This window comes from Engraulis encrasicolus, chromosome 23 (assembly GCF_034702125.1).
Source record: "Engraulis encrasicolus isolate BLACKSEA-1 chromosome 23, IST_EnEncr_1.0, whole genome shotgun sequence".
NCBI lineage: Eukaryota > Metazoa > Chordata > Actinopteri > Clupeiformes > Engraulidae > Engraulis > Engraulis encrasicolus.
Genome location: NC_085879.1, coordinates 562501 through 582500, shown reverse-complemented (window position 1 = coordinate 582500; position 20000 = coordinate 562501). Strand labels below are relative to the sequence as shown.

The 20000-nt window shown below is 42.1% G+C and overlaps 1 protein-coding gene across 1 annotated transcript in view; it reads right to left on the bottom strand.

Annotated features, from left to right (window-relative positions):
* The window catches only part of fam149a (family with sequence similarity 149 member A), a 54166-nt gene that overhangs the window by 22406 nt on the left and 11760 nt on the right, over positions 1 to 20000 (bottom strand). Inside the window, exons 6-11 of the mRNA XM_063190795.1 lie at positions 17139 to 17342; positions 15339 to 15604; positions 12932 to 13110; positions 12511 to 12605; positions 9269 to 9466; positions 7125 to 7251 (exon numbers count right to left, since the gene is read on the bottom strand). Coding sequence (XP_063046865.1) covers positions 7125 to 7251; positions 9269 to 9466; positions 12511 to 12605; positions 12932 to 13110; positions 15339 to 15604; positions 17139 to 17342 — 1069 coding nt within the window. The remainder of the gene's footprint in view (positions 1 to 7124; positions 7252 to 9268; positions 9467 to 12510; positions 12606 to 12931; positions 13111 to 15338; positions 15605 to 17138; positions 17343 to 20000) is intronic.

Below are 20000 nucleotides of genomic sequence, written 5' to 3'. Positions count from 1 at the left end.
AATATTAGTCCGGTTTTAGGTAAAGAGGAAAGCGATTACCACCTGTTACATCGCGGGGAAACTTGCACCTTTGTCACAAATACCCCAGGCAATGTCCAATCATATTTTAATAATAATACGACCGTATCTCGCTAACTACTTGAAAACATGCGATTTCAGCATTGAGTTCAATGGAGCGCTGTCAAAACTGTCCGAGGTTTGTCCGAGGTCGTCCTTTTGCTGCGCTGTGATTGGTCAAAAAGCACTTTAGGGCTGGCCTTAGCCAAAGGTGAATTCCATCAACAAACTTAAATACAACGTTTCGGTCATCCGACCTTCTTCAAGAAAAAGTTTGTTGATGTGGACAGTGTGCAGGATTTCTTTACACCTGACTACCAATAAATATCAATTTGGATATTTAGTTTAAGTATTGTATTATTTGTAATTAATAATGTATCCCTCTGTTCCTGTTTATTCAAGCCAGACGGTTGAGACAGAGGTTAACTACTTTTGCCGCCCAGACTGTACATTGCAAACCTTTTTAAACCACCATCTGACGCAAGACGCTCCAAACTCAATAGTGAAGGTCTATGTGCCTAACATTAGAATAGGTATGTGTCCCCCTCTCTGTGTGTGTATCCAAGGAGCTGATTGGACTGAAGAATGCAGATAAGGCCGGTTCATCCCCAGCTGCCAGGGGCTCTCTTCTCTCAACTTCCAGGTTTTCTGCCAGCTAACATGACCAATTAGATTCGTTTTACAGTTTTTTCTGTTTTACAGTTTTTTCTAAAGCACATTTTTTGTAACCTTTGGCTGCTTTTGCTGAACTCCTCACACAGATGCACAAACCTATAACCAAATCAGCCAAACTAATAGCACAAAAACTGATTAGCACTCAGTTTGTAATGTTATAAAACACACTTTGCATAACTGTAAACACAACTCACTGCTTTGCACACAATTTGCTAAATATGGACACATTCCTAGAAAAAATGTACACACTCGTGGATGTTTTGTACACTACAATACTAATTATTACACAACATGTGACAGGGGGAAACACCTTTAAATAATCTCTTCTCTTTGCAACCGGCATACTCTATAAATAAGCCACAGGTTTATATAAAGTTTATATAAAGTTACTTTCCATAAGGGGTAACTAAGTAAAGTAAGGCACTACTTTTTTGAATAGGTAACGAGTAACGAGCACACACTACTTTTAAAAAGTAACTTCCCCATCACTGTCCGTCTGTCTCCTTTTACCTTGGTTGCCTAAAAGAGCGCGCATCCCTTTTTGTGAGTTTGGACCGCGAGGTCTCATTCTTCACAACTCCCCAAAGTAAACTAAAAAGATGTTTTTGACATGTAATTCAAATGCACAAGAAAACACAATGTAAGTCTAACACAAGGTAGCCTGAGGAATGCCAAGCTTCGCCGAAACATCTCGTTGGCTTGTTTTTGTTTTTTTGTTCTTTTTTATACGTCTCGAGGAGCCTAGCCAACGTTTTTCATTCCGAGAAAATGAGAGCCATGATTCACGTGCTTGCTGCCCGGTGTTAACTCGTTGTGCTACGTTGGCTAGCGAGACAAGCATGTGCACAGCCTCCTCACCGTAGAGGTTCTATGTAAACGCTGCGTCCCCACTCACTAGTCAAACCATGCCTGCATCTCACTGGGGTGCTATCAGGAGCGCGCATCCCAGCAGCAGACGTCGAGAAAGGAATCGCGGAAGTAAAAAATGAAATTGCTACACATAGTTTTCTTTAGTTTTTGCACATGTTTACATTCATAAAATTACAAAAATGAACGGTATAAGCGGATTTCTTGATCATTGTAAACAAATTATTTAAACAGCATTTGTATAGAAATGATTCTGTCCCAAGCTTTTTGATCTATATAAGCGGTGTAGGCCTATCCGTGACCACTATAAGCGGATTCCACTGTAGTTGCCTTGATAGAAGTGTGTAGGGATTCTGCCTAAACTCGATTGACGAATGTAACGCAAAAGTAACGAGTAACGCATAAAGTTACTTTCCATAAGGGGTAACTAAGTAAAGTAAGGCACTACTTTTTTGAATAGGTAACGAGTAACGAGCACACACTACTTTTAAAAAGTAACTTCCCCATCACTGTCCGTCTGTCTCCTTTTACCTTGGTTGCCTAAAAAGAGCGCGCATCCCTTTTTGTGAGATTGGACCGCGAGGTCTCATTCATCACAATTCCCCAAAGTAAACTAAAAAGATGTTTTTGACATGTAATTCAAATACACAAGAAAACACAATGTAAGTCTAACAAAAGAAATTACTGAACATCCATATGCCTTGCTGGATCCGACAATAAAATTTAATTGACATCACATGCTATGTCTTCAAGTGCAAGACAGCGGAGAAAGTATCACCTTGTATCCAGTCCTCACATGCCGTCTGGTCAATATCAGTATGGACTCCTACAGTATATTCAAAACTAATTGTTCATTACCTGCACATATCAACATAGTTGTTTATGTTCTGAACCTTGTAGACCTGCTTCATGTGAATTTTGTTTCTTTCAACTAGCCGTGATATTGCAGAGATACTCACATTATTTATATTTGCAAAGGTTCTGCCATGTTCTATTAGGCCTAGGGAATTTCCTGCAGCCTTATTGTTAGCCATTCAGAATGTGGGTCTCCTGCTCAGGCGTGAACACACAGTTGTTCTCGGCCACCTGCTCTCAGAATTCTAGTAATTCTGTAAAGTATCAATCCCATCACTTGTACATTACTGTACTGTATTTCACACATTACAGTCAGTATATACTATATTGTCTTTCATGTACACTGTCTCTGTACATATTTGCTACACTGCGCTGTTGAGTATGAAATGACTCTACATACCGGTTCTCAGCGTGAAATGTTCTGCTTATGCTCTCTACAGTGTAGCGGCTCAGATTGGGTTGTAGCTCATGCCATGGTTGATGACATGGCCAATGAATGTGTCATCTGTGATTACGTGTATATGCCTTTGTCTCCTTTCTTCCTTTCCTCACCCTCCTCTGATCCTCACTCTTCTGGTGTTTCTTTCTCCTTCCATTATTTTCTACACAGAAAGCTTACCTGTGGCTTATTTATAGAGTATGCCGGTTGCAAAGAGAAGAGATTATTTAAAGGTGTTTCCCCCTGTCACATGTTGTGTAATAATTAGTATTGTAGTGTACAAAACATCCACGAGTGTGTACATTTTTTCTAGGAATGTGTCCATATTTAGCAAATTGTGTGCAAAGCAGTGAGTTGTGTTTACAGTTATGCAAAGTGTGTTTTATAACATTACAAACTGAGTGCTAATCAGTTTTTGTGCTATCAGTTTGGCTGATTTGGTTATAGGTTTGTTCATCTGTGTGAGGAGTTCAGCAAAAGCAGCCAAAGGTTACAAAAAATGTGCTTTAGCGAACAGAAAAAACTGTAAGTGTAGGGACAACGTCGGGAACATTTGGGGAAAAGTCTAGCAGGGGGCAACTTTTCCACAGGAACGTAAATACACATCCATGATTGAAGTCTCATCCCCTGTGTTTTTACTATATCACAAGTATTCATGACAAAAGTATGATCTACAATTGATTTACATTGTGCAAAGAACAACACAAGCTAAATGTGTGTATCATTTATACTGCATGTGTGTAGTTGCAGTGTGTGTGTGTTTATTATAAGATAGCTTGTGTGAATGATTTGACACAAAAATGCAAATTTCCCAAAAGTGTACAGCGTTTTTCAACCTTAGTTTGATTTTGCAACGTATCTACAGTGCTTTGCTAGATAGGTGTGAAGTTCTTGTAGTTGTGTGTAGAGTTTTGCAAAAGCAGTCAAAGTTGCGAAAATTGAGCTTTAGCGATCAGAAAAAACTGTAAATAAACAATTGAACGTGAAGTCACTGCACGTATGGCGGGTTTTTTTTGATACCTGAAAGAGAGGGGTTGTTTTTGTTAAATTGTGCACCTTTTCTGTTAGGCCACAACGTTAAGACATAAGAAAATTTAATGGCAGTGCTCCGCTATTACCGGTGTGTGGGGCCGATCTGAGCCAAAAAATGCCCGGGCCGTTTTGTTCCCTCAGTCCAGCCCTGCACATATGTTGTGTTTTTCTTTGCACAATGTAAACCAATTGTAGATCGTGTCATGAATACTTGTGATATAGTACAGTAAACACACAGGGGATGAGACTTCAATTCTGGATCTTTATTTACATTCACCAAAGCAAACTGAAAAGATGCAATGCAATGCATGCAATGCAAAAACACAAGAAAACACAATATACGGTAAGTCTAACAAAATGAATACTGAACACTCACATGCCTTGCTCTGATCTGACAACAAAATGCCATTGGCATCACATGCTATATGTCTTCAAGTGCATAACAGCGGAGAAAGTATCACCTTGCATGTTGCCTGGTTAATATCAGTATGGAATTCTATATTCAACCCTAATACTGTTGATTACCTGCACATATTCACAATGTATTGCTTTGTACGTTCTGAATTCCTTTCAAATAGCACTAAACCGGCTTCATGCAAATTTTGTTTCTTTCAAGTCAGTGTGATATAAAGTGATGTAAAGTAGCAATGCCATAATTTCTACATTACTGTAATGTATTTTACATATTACAGTCAGTAGGCTATATACGATATTGTCTTACATATAGGCCTACTGTTTTTCTCTGTTCATATTGCAAGGCCACTGTAAGTATGAAAGCTCTATACCGGTTCTCAGTGTGAAATGTTCTGCTTATGCTTGTTACTGTAATAGCTCATGCCATGGTTGATGGCACGGTCAACCAATGTGGCCCTTATGTCATCTGTGATTACGTGTATGTGCCTTTGTCTCCTTCCTCCCTATTTCTAAGAATTCAACTTCTTGTCTGTCCATATTATCCTCTAGCTCTTATCTCTTCAAATCCACGTCCTCTGCCTCGTCGTCCTCTGATCCTCACTCTTCTGATTTTTTCTTTCTCCTCCCATAGTTATCCACACAGAAAGCACACTTGTGACTTATTTATACAGTAGGTTGGTTGCAAAGTGAAGCGATTATCTAAATGTGTGCCCCCTGTCATAGTTAATAGTGTAGTGTACAAAATATCCACAAATTTGTATAGCTTTTCTAGGAGTGTGTTAATAATTTGGGAATTGTGTGCAAAGCAGTGAGATGTGTTTACAGTTATGCAAAAAGAGTGTTGAGCAATGGATTGCATGGGTACATTTTGCAAAGTGTGCTTTATAACATTGCAAACTGAGTGTAAAGAAGTTTTTGTGCTATTAGTTTTGGCTGATTTGGTTATAGGTTTGTGCATTTGTGTGAAGAGTTCCGCAAAAGTAGCCAAAGATACAGAAATTTGTGCTTTAGCGAACAGAAAAAACTGTAATGCACCGGGCTGACCAGAGAAACCAATTTTCCAAACACAACATCTTGTATGCAAAAGGCTCTTACGTTTCCAAAATATTTAACATATGTAATGAAAGCAAACTTTGTCTTCAACTCAATACACACTGCTTAGCAGTGTACATGTATAAACACTACCAGTCAGTCATCACACAACGGATAGAGAAATACAAAATATTGTTATCATTTTGACACAATTTGACACAAGTTGTCAATTACATAACTTGCACGTCAGTAACATTTTTTGCTTCTTTTACTGTATAGCTGGTGACTCTGCTTGATCAGGATCTAGTGACTGAGAGGTAGCGGGCCCAGTAAATTATTTGCACAAAAAACTGTGTTGTGTGTGTGTGTGTGTGTGTGCCTTTTCTTACAAAAAATTGACACTAGGCTAGGCAGTGTCAATAATGCCTTCATTCAAAGAATTTGATTGAGAACCAGGATGCTTTGATGTAATTGTTGTTTTGTTTTGTTTTGTTTTATTTTTTGTTGATTTTTTTTTTTTTTTAAATGTGTGGTGATAACTGTACGTGGAAAGTAAAATATAGCCTACAGGTATGTTGTTGCAGTACAAGAATGTACTAAAATGACTAAAAGAACTTACAAAACAAACAAGTAAGACACTGCGTATAAAGACTGATTGCTAAATTAAGATTTTTGAGAGGCAGTGTCAAATAGGTGCTCCGGTGCGCTCATACAACTGGGATAATTTCTAAAAGTCAGGAAAAGATTTTGTCTGTATGGCTATCAGAGCTTAAACAATGAAATGTATATTATTTAAAAGGCACATGCATTAACTGTTCAACAAAAATTGCGTTATATGAATGAAAAATGTGTCAAGTCAATGAGAATGTGTTAACACATATGCACAATGAGTCTTTTGCTGTGCTGAAATAGTGGTCATGACGACTTTGTGTGAGTCAATTTCAAAAATTGTGTTAAAGCAATTGAAAAAAACTGTAAACAAGGGAGGCCTTTGGCTTCTAGTGTCCACAAGCACATACCTAAATACTTATACACACACACTGATATTATGTAAAGCGACCTTGGGTGTTTTGAAAGGCGCTATATTCAATTCAATTCAATTCAATTGCAAAAAAAAATATATTATAGTGTGGCATCACCATAGTATGGTCTCAGAATACTTTACAAATGCATGATTAATATTACATATAAAACATCTGTACATTAGCAGGTTTAGAAGGTTCACCATTTCCTGAAGGTTAACTTATCCAGGTTTGTCACTGAACCATGCCCATGGAATATTCCCCCAACATGTCCTTCAATGTACCTTCACATTTAAATCACAGTAGTGTGAGTTCAAAAAGCTCTCTAAACACAACAGCAACTCAACACGAAGAGGAGGGTAAAAATGAGCACCCTCAGTGAACAAGGTCAGAGAAACACAGGTGTCTGGGGTAGGTATTTGTAGGCTTGTAGATTTGTGTGTGTGTGTGTGTGTGTGTGTGTGTGTGTGTGTGTGTGTGTGTGTGTGTGTGTGTGTGTGTGTGTGTGTGTGTGTGTGTGTGTGTGTGTGTGTGTGTGTGTGTGTGTGAGAGAGAGAGGGAGAGAGAGAGAGAGCGAGAGAGCGAGAGAGAGAGAGAGAGAGAGAGAGAGAGAGAGAGAGAGAGAGAGAGAGAGAGTATGTGTGCATGCGTGCATGCTTGTGTGTGTGGTATGTTTGTGTGTACATTCAATGCAAGTGTGTGTGTATTCATGATGTGAGGCATAGGAGCACCTGCATGTGTCGGGAAGGGTGTGCTAAGGAGACATCCTGGTCGGGGCCATCCGAGGTGAGCTGTGGCAGACGGTGGCCCATAGCAGCAGTGACGGGAGGTGAAGGCAGCCCCTCACTCACAGTGCATCTATAATATAAGGCATGGGAACAACATAGCACAACAAAACACATTGCCCAACACTGTTAGGGCTAAATTAACACCTCTATTTATGACCAAGTGCGAATGTCTTTCTCTCTCACACACACACACACACACATATGCATGCACGCACGGATGCATGCATGCACACACGCACGCACGCACGCACGCAGGCACGCAGACACGCACGCACATGCACACGCACACGCGCACACACCAGGCACAGACTGGTGATGTTGGCACAGTCTAACAGTGCTGATCGCACTCGGGCAGTGTCCTCAGAGAAAATATGAGGGATTTTTTTGGCGTAACTAATGTGTGCATATCAAAGCTATAATTTCAGCATTATGCTTACGGGGGTAATTTAACAAGGGCCCCACCATCAGACATAGCAACAGTGAATTGGATGTGACTTTTCTGGTGTCACAACGGATTATGCCACCCCCACACCGCCTTCCATCATTTAGGACAAGTGGCGCCACTGACGACTACTATGTCAATGTGAGCTACCCGTCCAGCTGGGCTGTCAAGCCATTATGACACAGTACACACAGTAGAAAGTGCAGTGTTAATTCAGCACTTACAGAGTACTATGGGACTCTGGGATTTTATACAGACTCTATAAGTGTTCATTTAGCGCTGCATTTTTATCATGCAGTACCACCCCGAGAGGTTAGGCTAATAGGCTTAGGGTTTGAGCTGTGTTAACAGCCTATTGCTAGCTCATCTCGACAAAGCAGCCTATCTCAACATAACATAACCCCAAGGTTTCGAGCAGGTAGCACTTGTCAGACTGGGCACTTTTAGAAGATCCCTTTCAATGAAGACATGCTAAATATTATCGGCAGTGACATGGACGGACGCGAACCTCAGGTAGTCCATTAAACATTCATCCGTGTTGTAAGGCCTTCCTGATGAGACTCTCTGAAATCCCTCTAATGACTTTGGCTGGGGAAGATTAAGAGTCTATACAAGAGTGCAAGAACTTTTTCTCTCAAGTCCGTCTGACCTCAAGCAGAGAAGCTCTGCTTTTAAGACGGCAACAGTTTCTACTCAGCATTTCAAGCCATATCATTTGAGCCGTGTATTTAATGCAACATTAAGCCTTTTCAAAGTCAAACTCCATCAGAACGAGTGGTTTGACCTTGTGTGTGTACAAACAGTATAAAGTTTTTGTACTACTTGGCATGGATAAAGTAATGCCGTTAAGAATTGAGGTTGGGCCTTGATGGATTTCAGTTGTCAGATGTGTTTAATAAATGTAACCGTGGTATAGCCTGGTGAACCAGCGCCACCCGCTGGACGGCAAAATGTTTTGTCTACGGGTGGGTCTGGCCTCGCATAATGATTCAATGAAGCCAGAATGCCATGAATCTGGCAAACCAATTACAACGCAAAGATGTGTTTTGAATCAAAGCGGGCAGGGTTTTGAGGGAAGGTTGTTCTCATCAACAATCTTCGGATGTATTATGCATCGAGGCCAGACTAAATTAGACATCCACATTTAGTCTGGTTTATCAGGCTAACCGTGGTATGGTAGTAAATAGTAGACTGGTAAATGTGTACTATTTTCTAATGCAGTTCTCTCAGTTCTTCCATTTTTCCTTTTTCTTTTTGGTAATGATCAAACTACATACAGAGACTTCTCTACAAATGTGTGCAACACATTTACATAGGCCTACATGCAAAGTACGTAAATTGTAACATGATCAAAACCCATTTTCTACACTTCTGTTAATCTGTCAGTTTGTTGTTGAGATCAAATTTTACTGTCTTCACAGCTTCTCTCTCTCTCTCTCTCTCGCTCTCTCTCTCTCTCTCTCTCTCTCTCTCTCTCTCTCTCTCTCTCTCTCTCTCTCTCTCGCTCTCTCTCTCCTACTGATGCATGCACTGACTTGCATTCTCTCTCTGATGGTCATTCTGTCTCTCTTTCCAGCAGTCTGTCGGTCTCTCCATCCATCTCTGTGTCTCTTTCTTTCTGCCACTGATGGATGTGTGTACTCACAGCTTGGTGCCGTGCAGGACCTGGTTGCTGTAAAGGAGGTTGCTACTGGTCAGTAGCCTGGTCCTGGCACTCAGTCTGGGGAGACGGCGTTGCCCCTGCTGGCTCTGTCCCTGGGGCCTCTGTGAGGAGCCTCCCTGGGGCCTCTGAGCTTGCTGAGTCCTGGGACCCTGGGACCTGTCTCTGTCATCAGAGTCACAGCTGTACAGTGACAAGGGTGCAGGAAGCAGAGAGAGAGTTAACTGCTACGTTTACATGACAGTTTTAATTCCAAATTAATAATTCAGAATTAAATAGTTCCGTCAAGTTTCCTTTGATCTTTTATTTAATTCCTATTTAAGAAGCGTTTTCATGACGTTTGCAAAGCTGAATTAAGCTTTACTCAGAATTAAAGTGAGTTCATTCGAAACTAAATGTCCTATGTTAACGTAGTGAATGTCAGTAAAGTATTAGGTAGCTTCTTGTAATATGCTGGAGCATGACATTTTACAGGTACCCATGGTAAATGATTTCAGGTACAGGTACTGTACCAATAATCTATATCTTCCTGTGCCTATCTTGTCTATGCATTTCACTATATTGCCTATGCATTCTGTAAGGGTTAACGTTCGGCGAGAAGGTCGCTACCGTGGAATAGCAGCACGACAGAGAGAATCTTTAGACCCCGACGCGGAGCGGAGGGGTCTTGTTCTCTCTGAAGTGCTGCTATTCCACAAAGCGACCGACTCGCCGAAAGTTAACCCGCTTATTATATGGATATACTTAAATGATTCACACATGGCTTTAGGCCTATTTAATGTTAAGATTGTTGCTGCGCAAAACAAAACAGTGCCGTTGTGGAACACCGCTAGGCAACAGCTAGGTAGCCAGGACAACAGGTGTTTATCACAGCAGCTGATTAGAGTCTTGTTGAAAAGTCATTTTAGCAGTGAAAAGTCTTGTTGCCATTGACAGCGGTCTGTTATAGACCAACCCGTCCGTTATCGAAAAATAACAGACGTCCGAACGTTGGGGAGCCCCGTTGAAATGAATGGAGCATTCGACAGATGACGTCACAACCATATAATAAGGAATGATAAAGTTGACTTTGACTTTGTCATAAGTAACAGTATCAAACTATAATTTCAGAGACACTACAAAAGTTTGGGTGTAATTACAGAATATGGAATAATCTCTTGTGTACATTCGCAATATACCACAACTCTCATTTCATGGATACAAAAGTGCAGAGGATACACAGCGATGGTGCAGGACAAAACTCCCTTGGGGCTGTGCAAAGCCAGAACTAACAACCACAATGGGAGAGTTGGAATATGAAACGAAAAAAATACGAATGAAGGAGGAGGACGAGGGACAAGGCTATATGCACAGCATACAAAATATACATATCAGAAAAACAGCTCCAAGATTGAAACAAGATTGAGTTGAAACCCTCACTGCTTCTACTCAAAGCCCAGAAGAAATAACAGAAACATCACATCTGCAGCGTGTAGGCAGGGGGTTTGGCTCCAGTCATCTCTGCTGCCAGGCTGAACAGCAGAGGAAGTCAAGAGAGATGGAGAGGTAATGAGAGCTGAGACAGCAGGGCCAGTGAGCGTGTTTACTTTGGCCTATGCCATGATCTTAGAGTCTTATATCACCAAACACACAGCACTGGGACAGGGGAAGGGAATAGAAATAAATCAACCATATTACCGTATATCGCACGCTGCTTTGTCAGCATTGGTATTTGGACCGGCTGTGTTTGGTTATGTTAGGAGTTTTTACCTGTGAAAACTGTTTTTACATGTGATAATGTGTAGTGGTGTGCACAAACATATGCACTTACTACTAACACTAATCATAACTTTAAGATGATGACATAGACTAGTGTGTTACCAAAAGTATTCACTCTCCCATCCAAATGATCAGAATCAGGTGTGTAGCCAGAAATGTATACATTTTGCACCTATGCATGCATAATGTTTTTAAAAAACATTTGTGAAAGAATGGGCCACTCTCAGGAGCTCAGTTAATTCCAATGTGAAACTGTCATAGGATGCCACCTGTGCAACAAATCATGTTATGATTCAGTCATGAGATTTCCTTGCTTCTAAATATTACACAGTCAAGTGTCAGCTTCATTAGAAGAAAATGGAAGAGATTGGCAACAACAGCAACTCAGCTATGAAGTGGTAGGGCACGTAAACTGACAGAGAGGGGTCAGGCTCATAGTGCAAGGAGGTTGCCGACTTTCTGAACAGTGAATTGCTACAGAGCTCTAAACTTCATGTGACCTTCCGATTAGCCAAAGTGCAGTACACAGAGAGCTTCAGAGAGGGTTATGGCCGAGTAGCTGCATCCAAGCCATAGATCACCAAGTGTAATGCAAAGTGTTGGATGCAGTGGTTTAAAGCTCGGCCCTAACGGAATCTAGAGCAGTGGAGATGCGTTCTCTGGAGTGATAAATCATGCTTTTCCATCTGGCAATCCGATGGACACGTCTGGGTTTGGAGGTTGCCAGGAGAACGGTATATTTCGGACTGCATGTTTTTCAGGACTTGGCCTTGGCCACTTAGTTTCTGAGAAAGGAACTTTGCTTCAGGATACAAAACATTTGGACAATTTAATGTGTGATCAATGTGTGACCTCACCAATGTGTTTTTAGAAGAATAATCAAAATGTCCTCTAAACACACTCCTCAACCCTGTGGTCAGTATCCCCTGAAGAGTTGGAGCTGTAATAGCTGCAAGAGGAGGACCAACATCATATTGAACCCTATGGGCAGAGCTGGGCAGTATTACAGATACATGTATTTAAACACAAAAGTATTTTAAATACACATTTTAAATGCATGTATCTGAAATTCTGCCCAGCTCTGCCTATGGGTTAGGAATGTGATGGCACTTAAGTTCATAGTATGTGAGGTAGGTGAGCAATATATTAATTTTGGTAATATAGTGTAAGTACACAACACTATACAACTATTATTTTGTAACACTGTGCTTAGTGGTATTTTGATAAAATATGGAAATAAACCTGAGAATCATCTAAGTGGATATTAATTAAATTCTGATATCCAAAGCATCTTTATAGCTCAGATTTGGGCTCTATCTCACAAATCTTACAGAGATTACTACTGTGCGATGCTTTTTCCACATCTGTGGTGTCAGTAGACCTTTTAAAGTCTCTATTATCTGTCAAAATATCTCAGAGAGGCTTTTGGAGAATCAGGTGCTATTTGAGGAGTGGCTCATCAGACTTACGGGGACTTGTCTGCTGATCCTTGTGCTCTTTGCTGAAGCGGCTTCGCCTGAATCGTCATAACGCCGTTTAAATTAATTCTGACGGCACTTGAGCCCTGATAGGACACAAAAAAACAAAGGCAGCAAATCCAGTCAGGTCCAGGAGAGTGCACACAGTCGATAACAATGACTTTAACGAGTTTATCTGTGAGGGCAGTTTTCAGAGTTCAGAAACATAGGGGAGAAAAAAAAAGTATTTCCACCCCCCTCCCCCCCGAAGTTCTTTTTTGGCAGCTACCTCGACATTGCACTTTAACACATCCTGCATGCCTGGAAATGGAAAACTAATTTAATGAGATGTACTGTGTTGAGTAGCAAGTTTTAGGGAAGGAAGTCCCCAAGTCGCAACTCTGCAGGTTTTCTTCCTATTTTTGGCCCTTACTTGGGCGTTGGTGGTGGTGGTGGTGAAGCTGGATCCCAGGAACATCTTGGCATGGGATACCCTGGAGGAGGAGGTCTGGCGTCTGCATTTGGTGTCGACCGGAGAGGAGGATGATGGCTCACCCGGGCCCTGGCCACCACCGCTCTCTGACACACCGGGCAGAAGCATGCCCACACCACCTAGCAGCCGGTGCAGAAAAAAAAGAAGATAAGTGACAGACAGACAGACAGAAAGGCAGGCAGGCAGGCAGACAGACGGTAGAGGGTTGGCATGACAGACAGGTTATCACATCAGACAGATCGAACAGAGGTGGTGAAAGATTGGCACAGCATACAGACAGACAGACATACAGTACAGACAGTGGCAGTAGCGGCTGGTGCGACAGAAAGATCAACAGACAGACAGACAGACATAAGGTAGAGAGCTGTCACGACAGACAGGGCGACTCACAGACAGGCAGCAGAGGGCTGGCAAGACAGGCAGACTGAGGTGGTAGAGGGTTGGCACAGTGTTCCGATAACTCCCTGGCTACCTCTCTAACCGGAATCTCATTAAAACACACACACACACACACACACACACACACACACACACACACACACACACACACACACACACACACACACACACACACACACACACACACACACACACACACACACACACACACACACACACACACACACGCTTCCTTCCATCAGCAGCAGCCCATGGCCCGGGTTCAGAGAGCCGTTTGCTTATTAGCTTATGCATGTCAGCAATAAGAGAAGCATGAGGCAGACTTGACTACGGAGCCAAATAAGAACATCTAAACAAGCATTTTTTTCTCAAAAGATTCCGGAGTGGCCATCTTTAAAATTAGTCTGCAAATATTGTCTTTAATAAAAGAGATTGGGAAAGTTTGGAGAAAGTTTTTGGGGCCTACGGATTGCTGTCCTGCCAGCTGAGCCTACCGACTTAATGGGAATGTCTGGTCCATGGTAAAATATTATTGCAATCTTCAGGTTTTATATTACGAAAAGTATTGCAATTTCACTTTTGAATACATTTTGATTTATGTATGCTATTTCATTGTTTTTTTAGACTGGATGTCTCTCTCTTGATACCCACCCACCATGAGCTGGTGCCAGTTTGTGGTCTTCAGAATGTTATTGGAGCAAAACAGTGCAGCAGAGTGAAGTGAAAATAAAATACCAATCGTTAATAATTAAAACATTATCATACCTATGGAGTTCCAAAACACTGTGGCGCTGTTTCTTTCTGCCACCAGTGTCACTTACTTGAACGGGTTTGGTAATTATCAACCACTCTTATGTTCCAAATAAATTCTACAATAAATTCAAAAATAAATCATACCCATGAGGTATGAAAACTATTTAACGCTAGGGGCACATTGAAAAGCGAGACCTCTGGACCAGAACCAAGATTGAGATTGCTGGCCCTATCTTTGACGAACTAAGTTCACAAAAAGGACAAGGGAAGCAGGGTCAAGAGGCAAGACTTGACATGGTGACTGTCCTATATATAAATGGTATGATATATAGCAGGTTTGCCAACCTATGACAGAAGGGTATGACACAAGCCAGGTTGACTGGCCTATGACAAACTGGTATGATGTACGTAAAGAATCTAAGTGACCTATAGAAGGCCATGACACTGCAAGCTACGTAACTGGTCTATAAGGTAAGGATGGAACAATCAACTGATGACTGACCTGTAAAGGTGCATGTACACCAAAAGTGACCTACGGTACCCGAGTAGCTGAGGTCATTGAAGAAGTTCCGCTATGAATTCCCTTTATTCGCTCTGGACATGACATTGACATGTTTGATTTAGCTAATCACCTAATGATATGAAAATTCCAATTGAAATGAAAATTCCCTCTGGTGGCTCAGATCACTTCACTCCTGGCAAGGTCCTTCACTTCACTTCACTCCTGGCAAGGTCAATTTAGTGGCCGACCCTCCATAGAGAAATAATGACTTCCGTCGCTCAGGTAGCATAGGTCGCTCTTGGTGCACACATACAGTAGCTTAAGGGAAAAGAACAACAGGTCGACGGACCTATGGAAAAGTATGCACAGTCCTGACTGGCAAGTAGGAGGCGGGTTATAAAACATCGTTGACTAACTATCCTACAGGGGAAGAGAAGACCAGATCAACAGACCTGGGAATGGCACATGGTAGGCCAACTGACCTTTAGGAGAAAGGTGTGGAACACAGGTGATAATGGACTTATAATGGAAGAGAAGGCTGACTGACCTATTATAGAAAATCTGTTGAGCCAAACTCACCGATATAAAAAGAGCAACAGACTCCCTTACCTATTAGATGATAGCAGAACACACTGCAAGCTGAATGAGCTATACGGTAGATGAAAGACAGAATCACATGACACACCGACTGACCTATAGGATCCCTCTGCCAGTGCTTGTGCAGGAGCCCCTGGAGAGTGCGCATCGCCAGGCGCCAGGCGTCATCGAACACCTCCCCCGCCACGGCATCCTTGATGCAGGCATGGGGAGAGATGGGAGGCACCCCTCCTCCACCAACTCCACCTCCACCACCTCCTCCCGTTCCTCCTCCAGCTCCGGCTCCCCCACTCCTCCCAGTGGTGGGCTCCAGCACGGCTGTGTGGTAACAGGCCTTCCTCTGATCCACCCCCTCATCCTCCCTAAGGGGGGCAGGAGAGACAGAGAGAGAGAGAGAGGGAGAGAGAGAGAGAGAGAGAGAGAGAGAGAGAGAGAGAGAGAGAGAGAGAGAGAGAGAGAGAGAGAGAGAGAGAGAGAGAGAGAGAGAGAGAGAGAGAGTCAAACAGGGCTCTCCAAAGAGCGCTGTTGCTGACGTCACACATACGTTGATATGCACACACACACGCACACACACAAAGACAAACAGGAGAACACACCCACGCATGAGCTGGGACACGCATGATGCATAGAATGCAAGAATAATCCCCAGAACACGTACGGTGCAATACACTACTGCATTATCGCTGAAGCAGCAACTACGGTATGAAAAACTAGATACAGCCAGCAGCAGCAAACTGGAGAATTCCATCAATGGGGAACTTTATTAAAAGCACCAGTTTTCTGTTGAAGATGTAGCTTGGTGAACATTCTCATAAGGACAGAGCTCTACATTTTTAATGTTGTTCTGAGAAAAGGAGCAGTTTCTCAGTGCTTGAATGTTCCATATTATGCCCTGGAAATTTATGATTCAGAAAATGAAGATAACTTTCCTGTCTCTCTGTTGATTGGCCCACATTACGTTTAAAGTGCTCTAAGACATACAACCAGCCAGGGAGAGGAAAAACACTGCAGGAATTTAAACTTTTGTGTTGAATAATTCCTTTGCTCAGCAAACATCTCAAATGTAGGCTTTTAAAAACATATTTGGTGAAGGGCTGTTTGTCTGGTTCTCTAGAGCCTGGCCACGATGTCAGTGTGAGCCGTTGGCATTAAAAGCTCCTCTTGCAAGTTTTCACACAAGCAGCTTTGCAAGTGCAGCGAGCATGGAGACCTTTTTAAACATCTGTTTCAATGCACGCCAGGATCCAGAAACAATCAGGGTTTTAAAAATAAAAGTCCTGCCCCATTTTTGTTAGTCAGTGAAACGGTTGATCACTAGGTAGAGGAGACGATTACTGACACCTTCTGCCTTTTGTTAAGGGCAAATCAGACAGAAGACATGGCAGGACTTTTACTTCCTCAGTCCAGTTTATCCATGTAAGGAGTCTCTATCTACAAGGCGCGTAGCACCAACTCCTGGGCCCTATGCACAACTGGATCACATGGGCTAACCCTCAAATAAAAATGTGCTTCATCATCCCTGCTTCGCACTAACAGCCCTGGTAATTGCGCATACATTATATGGCAAAATACAGAGTACTGTACATTATACAGGTCAAGGAGGGTCAGTGCAGATGCAGAGCACCTGAGATCACCTTTCATAGCAGCAGAGCCTGAAGGAATGTGGCGGAACTTCGGCACTCTTTTATCTAAACACTGATGGTGATCAATTTCTGATGAGGTCATTTTTCCCATGTGCACATGGATATGTCCACAGTGCAAGTGTGTGGGAGCATGCAAGCTACTGTACGTATACACTATAGCCTACTTATTTATTATTATTATTTATTATATTTCATCAATGAGCAAGAACAATGGTGCATGAGCAAATACCACGTGAGCAGCCACTCAACTCACATCTCCTTCACATCGTAGGCAAGAAACTCCTCCAGTCTACCCTCGGCTTCGTACACCACCTCCTCCTCTTCCTCATCTTCCGCTTTACCATCCACCTCCAATGCTGAGGCCAGTGAGTGGTCAGAGAGCTCCTGCCTGGAGCCAGGGGCCAAGTGGCCGCATGCTGGGGGCCCAGGCAACAGACCATGGCCCTCCACACACAGCCTGAGGGAAGGGGGAGTATGGATAAAGGACAGAGAAAGAAACATGAGAATGGTCATTGAAACCTGTCTGGAATGAGGAATGGGAAAGATCATTGAACTGCAGAATGTATTTACCTATACAGTATATTAAAAATAGACGTATGCACCTCAATGGCAATCGCCCTCTAACGCCAGCCCTGGGTGACTGACTGTAGAGCCTCTGTTGAGAAACACTAAACTAGATATTCCTCAGCCTTCAGCCCTCAGTCAGTATTATACTGATATCATTAAAATTATGTGAAGTCTGTTGATGGCAAATGCCTTCTGCAGAATATCAGGGTTTGTTGAAATTAGAGATGCACAGGATCCAAGATCCGGTTCCGGATCCGGCAGGATAATAGGGTTTTTCACAGGATCCGGATCCGGCAGGATCTTAAGCAGTGGATCCGGTATCCGGCAGTTACCTAAAAATCAGGATCTAGTGCATCTCTAGCCTAGGTTTTTCAGTCAGTCTTTCACAACCCCAATTGCTGCATGGAGTGAAAGAATTTTGGAAGCGGCCAGTGCAGGCAGTGTGGAAGTAAGCCAATGAGTCTAAAAAATAGTTTGAGCCAACGTAAGAAAAAAGGGCCCACGTGTGCGAGTAGGCTATGTGTTTTAACCCTTTCGTAGGATCCGGTATCCGGTTCCGGATCCGGCAGGATCTTAAGCAGTGGATCTGGTATCCGGCAGGATCCTAAAAATCAGGATCCGGTGCATCTCTAGTTGAAATACAATGTGAGATTTTAGCATCTTGCATTCTTCACTGTAATGCTCCTCTGTGATTGCAATAATATGCTCTACAATAGCAAAATGCAGTCAACTCTGGAAACCCTGCATTTATAACATATCCGTGTTTATAACAGCTATTTTATCTTGTGACTAAGTCCCTTGCCTTTTCCTATTCAGAAACTGCCAGTGATAGTCAAAACAGATTCATTAGTCACAATCCAGTGCCACATGTTGCGAATGTCCTTGTTTTCCCTGTAAAATTCAACCAATCACCATCAGCCAATCACCCTGCTGAATTGGACAGGTAAAACCATGTAAGTTGGAATACCATATGTAAAACTAATTTTGGCCATCATTGTAAACTATATATAAAAGCTTCACCATTGCACAAAAACACGTTTGACTGAGTGTTATGGTGAATTAAAGGACATTTTGCTGATCCAATGTAGGGTACTACATTATATGACATTCTATTTTTTTATTTTTGTGTTTACAGGACATGGACAGCCCTATTCACTAAAGCCTTCCAACAGGTTTTATGATGGCGGTGTGACTCAGAAATGTTTGGTGAATGGGTTCAGTACAAATTCAATAAAAAAAACTGTTCTGCTGAATGGTCAGGGGTGCTGTGGAATATGCAGGCGGACGGTGGTTGCAGATTGTAGATTTTTGAGATGACTATTTATTTTACCCTCCTATTTTCCTACAGGTACACTACTGCACACTTGGAGTAATATGTTGTTAGAAAGCTAACGTGTACATAATGTAGTTTTAAAATCCCATATAAAGTATATGAAATGTATTTAGCCAGTAAAACTGATTCTGAATACTGACTGAGTTTGCCTTTCGCCTGCACTGTGATCCGATCAATAACCAACAGACAGAAAGCGAGGTCAACAGATGAGTTTAGTCTTCAGGCAATGTTTCGCTTTGCTGAAGTAATTTATACAGCCATGGAGCATCGATTACAAAGGGAGGAGAACCAAACAAAAACACAGTCCAACAGGAACGAGGTTACACACTCCATGTTTAAAATGTTCTTAACATGACCAGGATCACGCATGCAGCAAGGACCCCGACCAACCAGGTAAAAACACCATCATCAATTTGTCGATTTTAAATGTGCACTGTGTAGGATGGCGGCCAAAGTAGGTTTTGCAACGATGCTGCTCACTGAAACTGTACTGCCTATTGTCAAATTTCATCTTTGAATGTAGTGTATATTGACTAAGTAATAAATACACTAATTTTACTAGTATTACCAAAGTTCAGTACTTCTTTAAAGTGCAATTTTCCAAGTCATGATGAATATTTAGAATTTGATGGTGATAGTAAGTATATGTGGAAAAAAAGTGAATTGGCAGCATGAGTTCTGGAAAGAAACTGCTAAAAATATTACACAGTGCATCTTTAAATTGACAGCTCGCCACTTTCTGATCTATTCATCTTTTTTTTTTAAATCATCATTTCACTACAAACAATATGTATGTGACCAATAAAATAATGTGAACTTGAACTTGATTATGTACGGGAATAAAATGTGCATATGGGCCAAGTAAAATGCAATAGCCATTATGGAGATGGAGCTTGGGGGGAACCAGTTCTAATAACTCTTTGCTCAAAGACCTTCTTGAAAAAAGATGGTATGAACGAAACCAACTCTCGCAGGGAAATTAGCAATCAAATTATTGGTGGTGTTGCTTGGAGACTGACTGCCTGATGCGCTTAATCTCAGCCCATCCGCCTTGACTCCTTGCACTGCTCTCTACGCCATCTGTCTGGCGCTGGCCTCATGCCAGGATCTCTCACACACACACACACACACACACACACACACACACACACACACACACACACACACACACACACACACACACACACACACACACACACACACACACACACACAC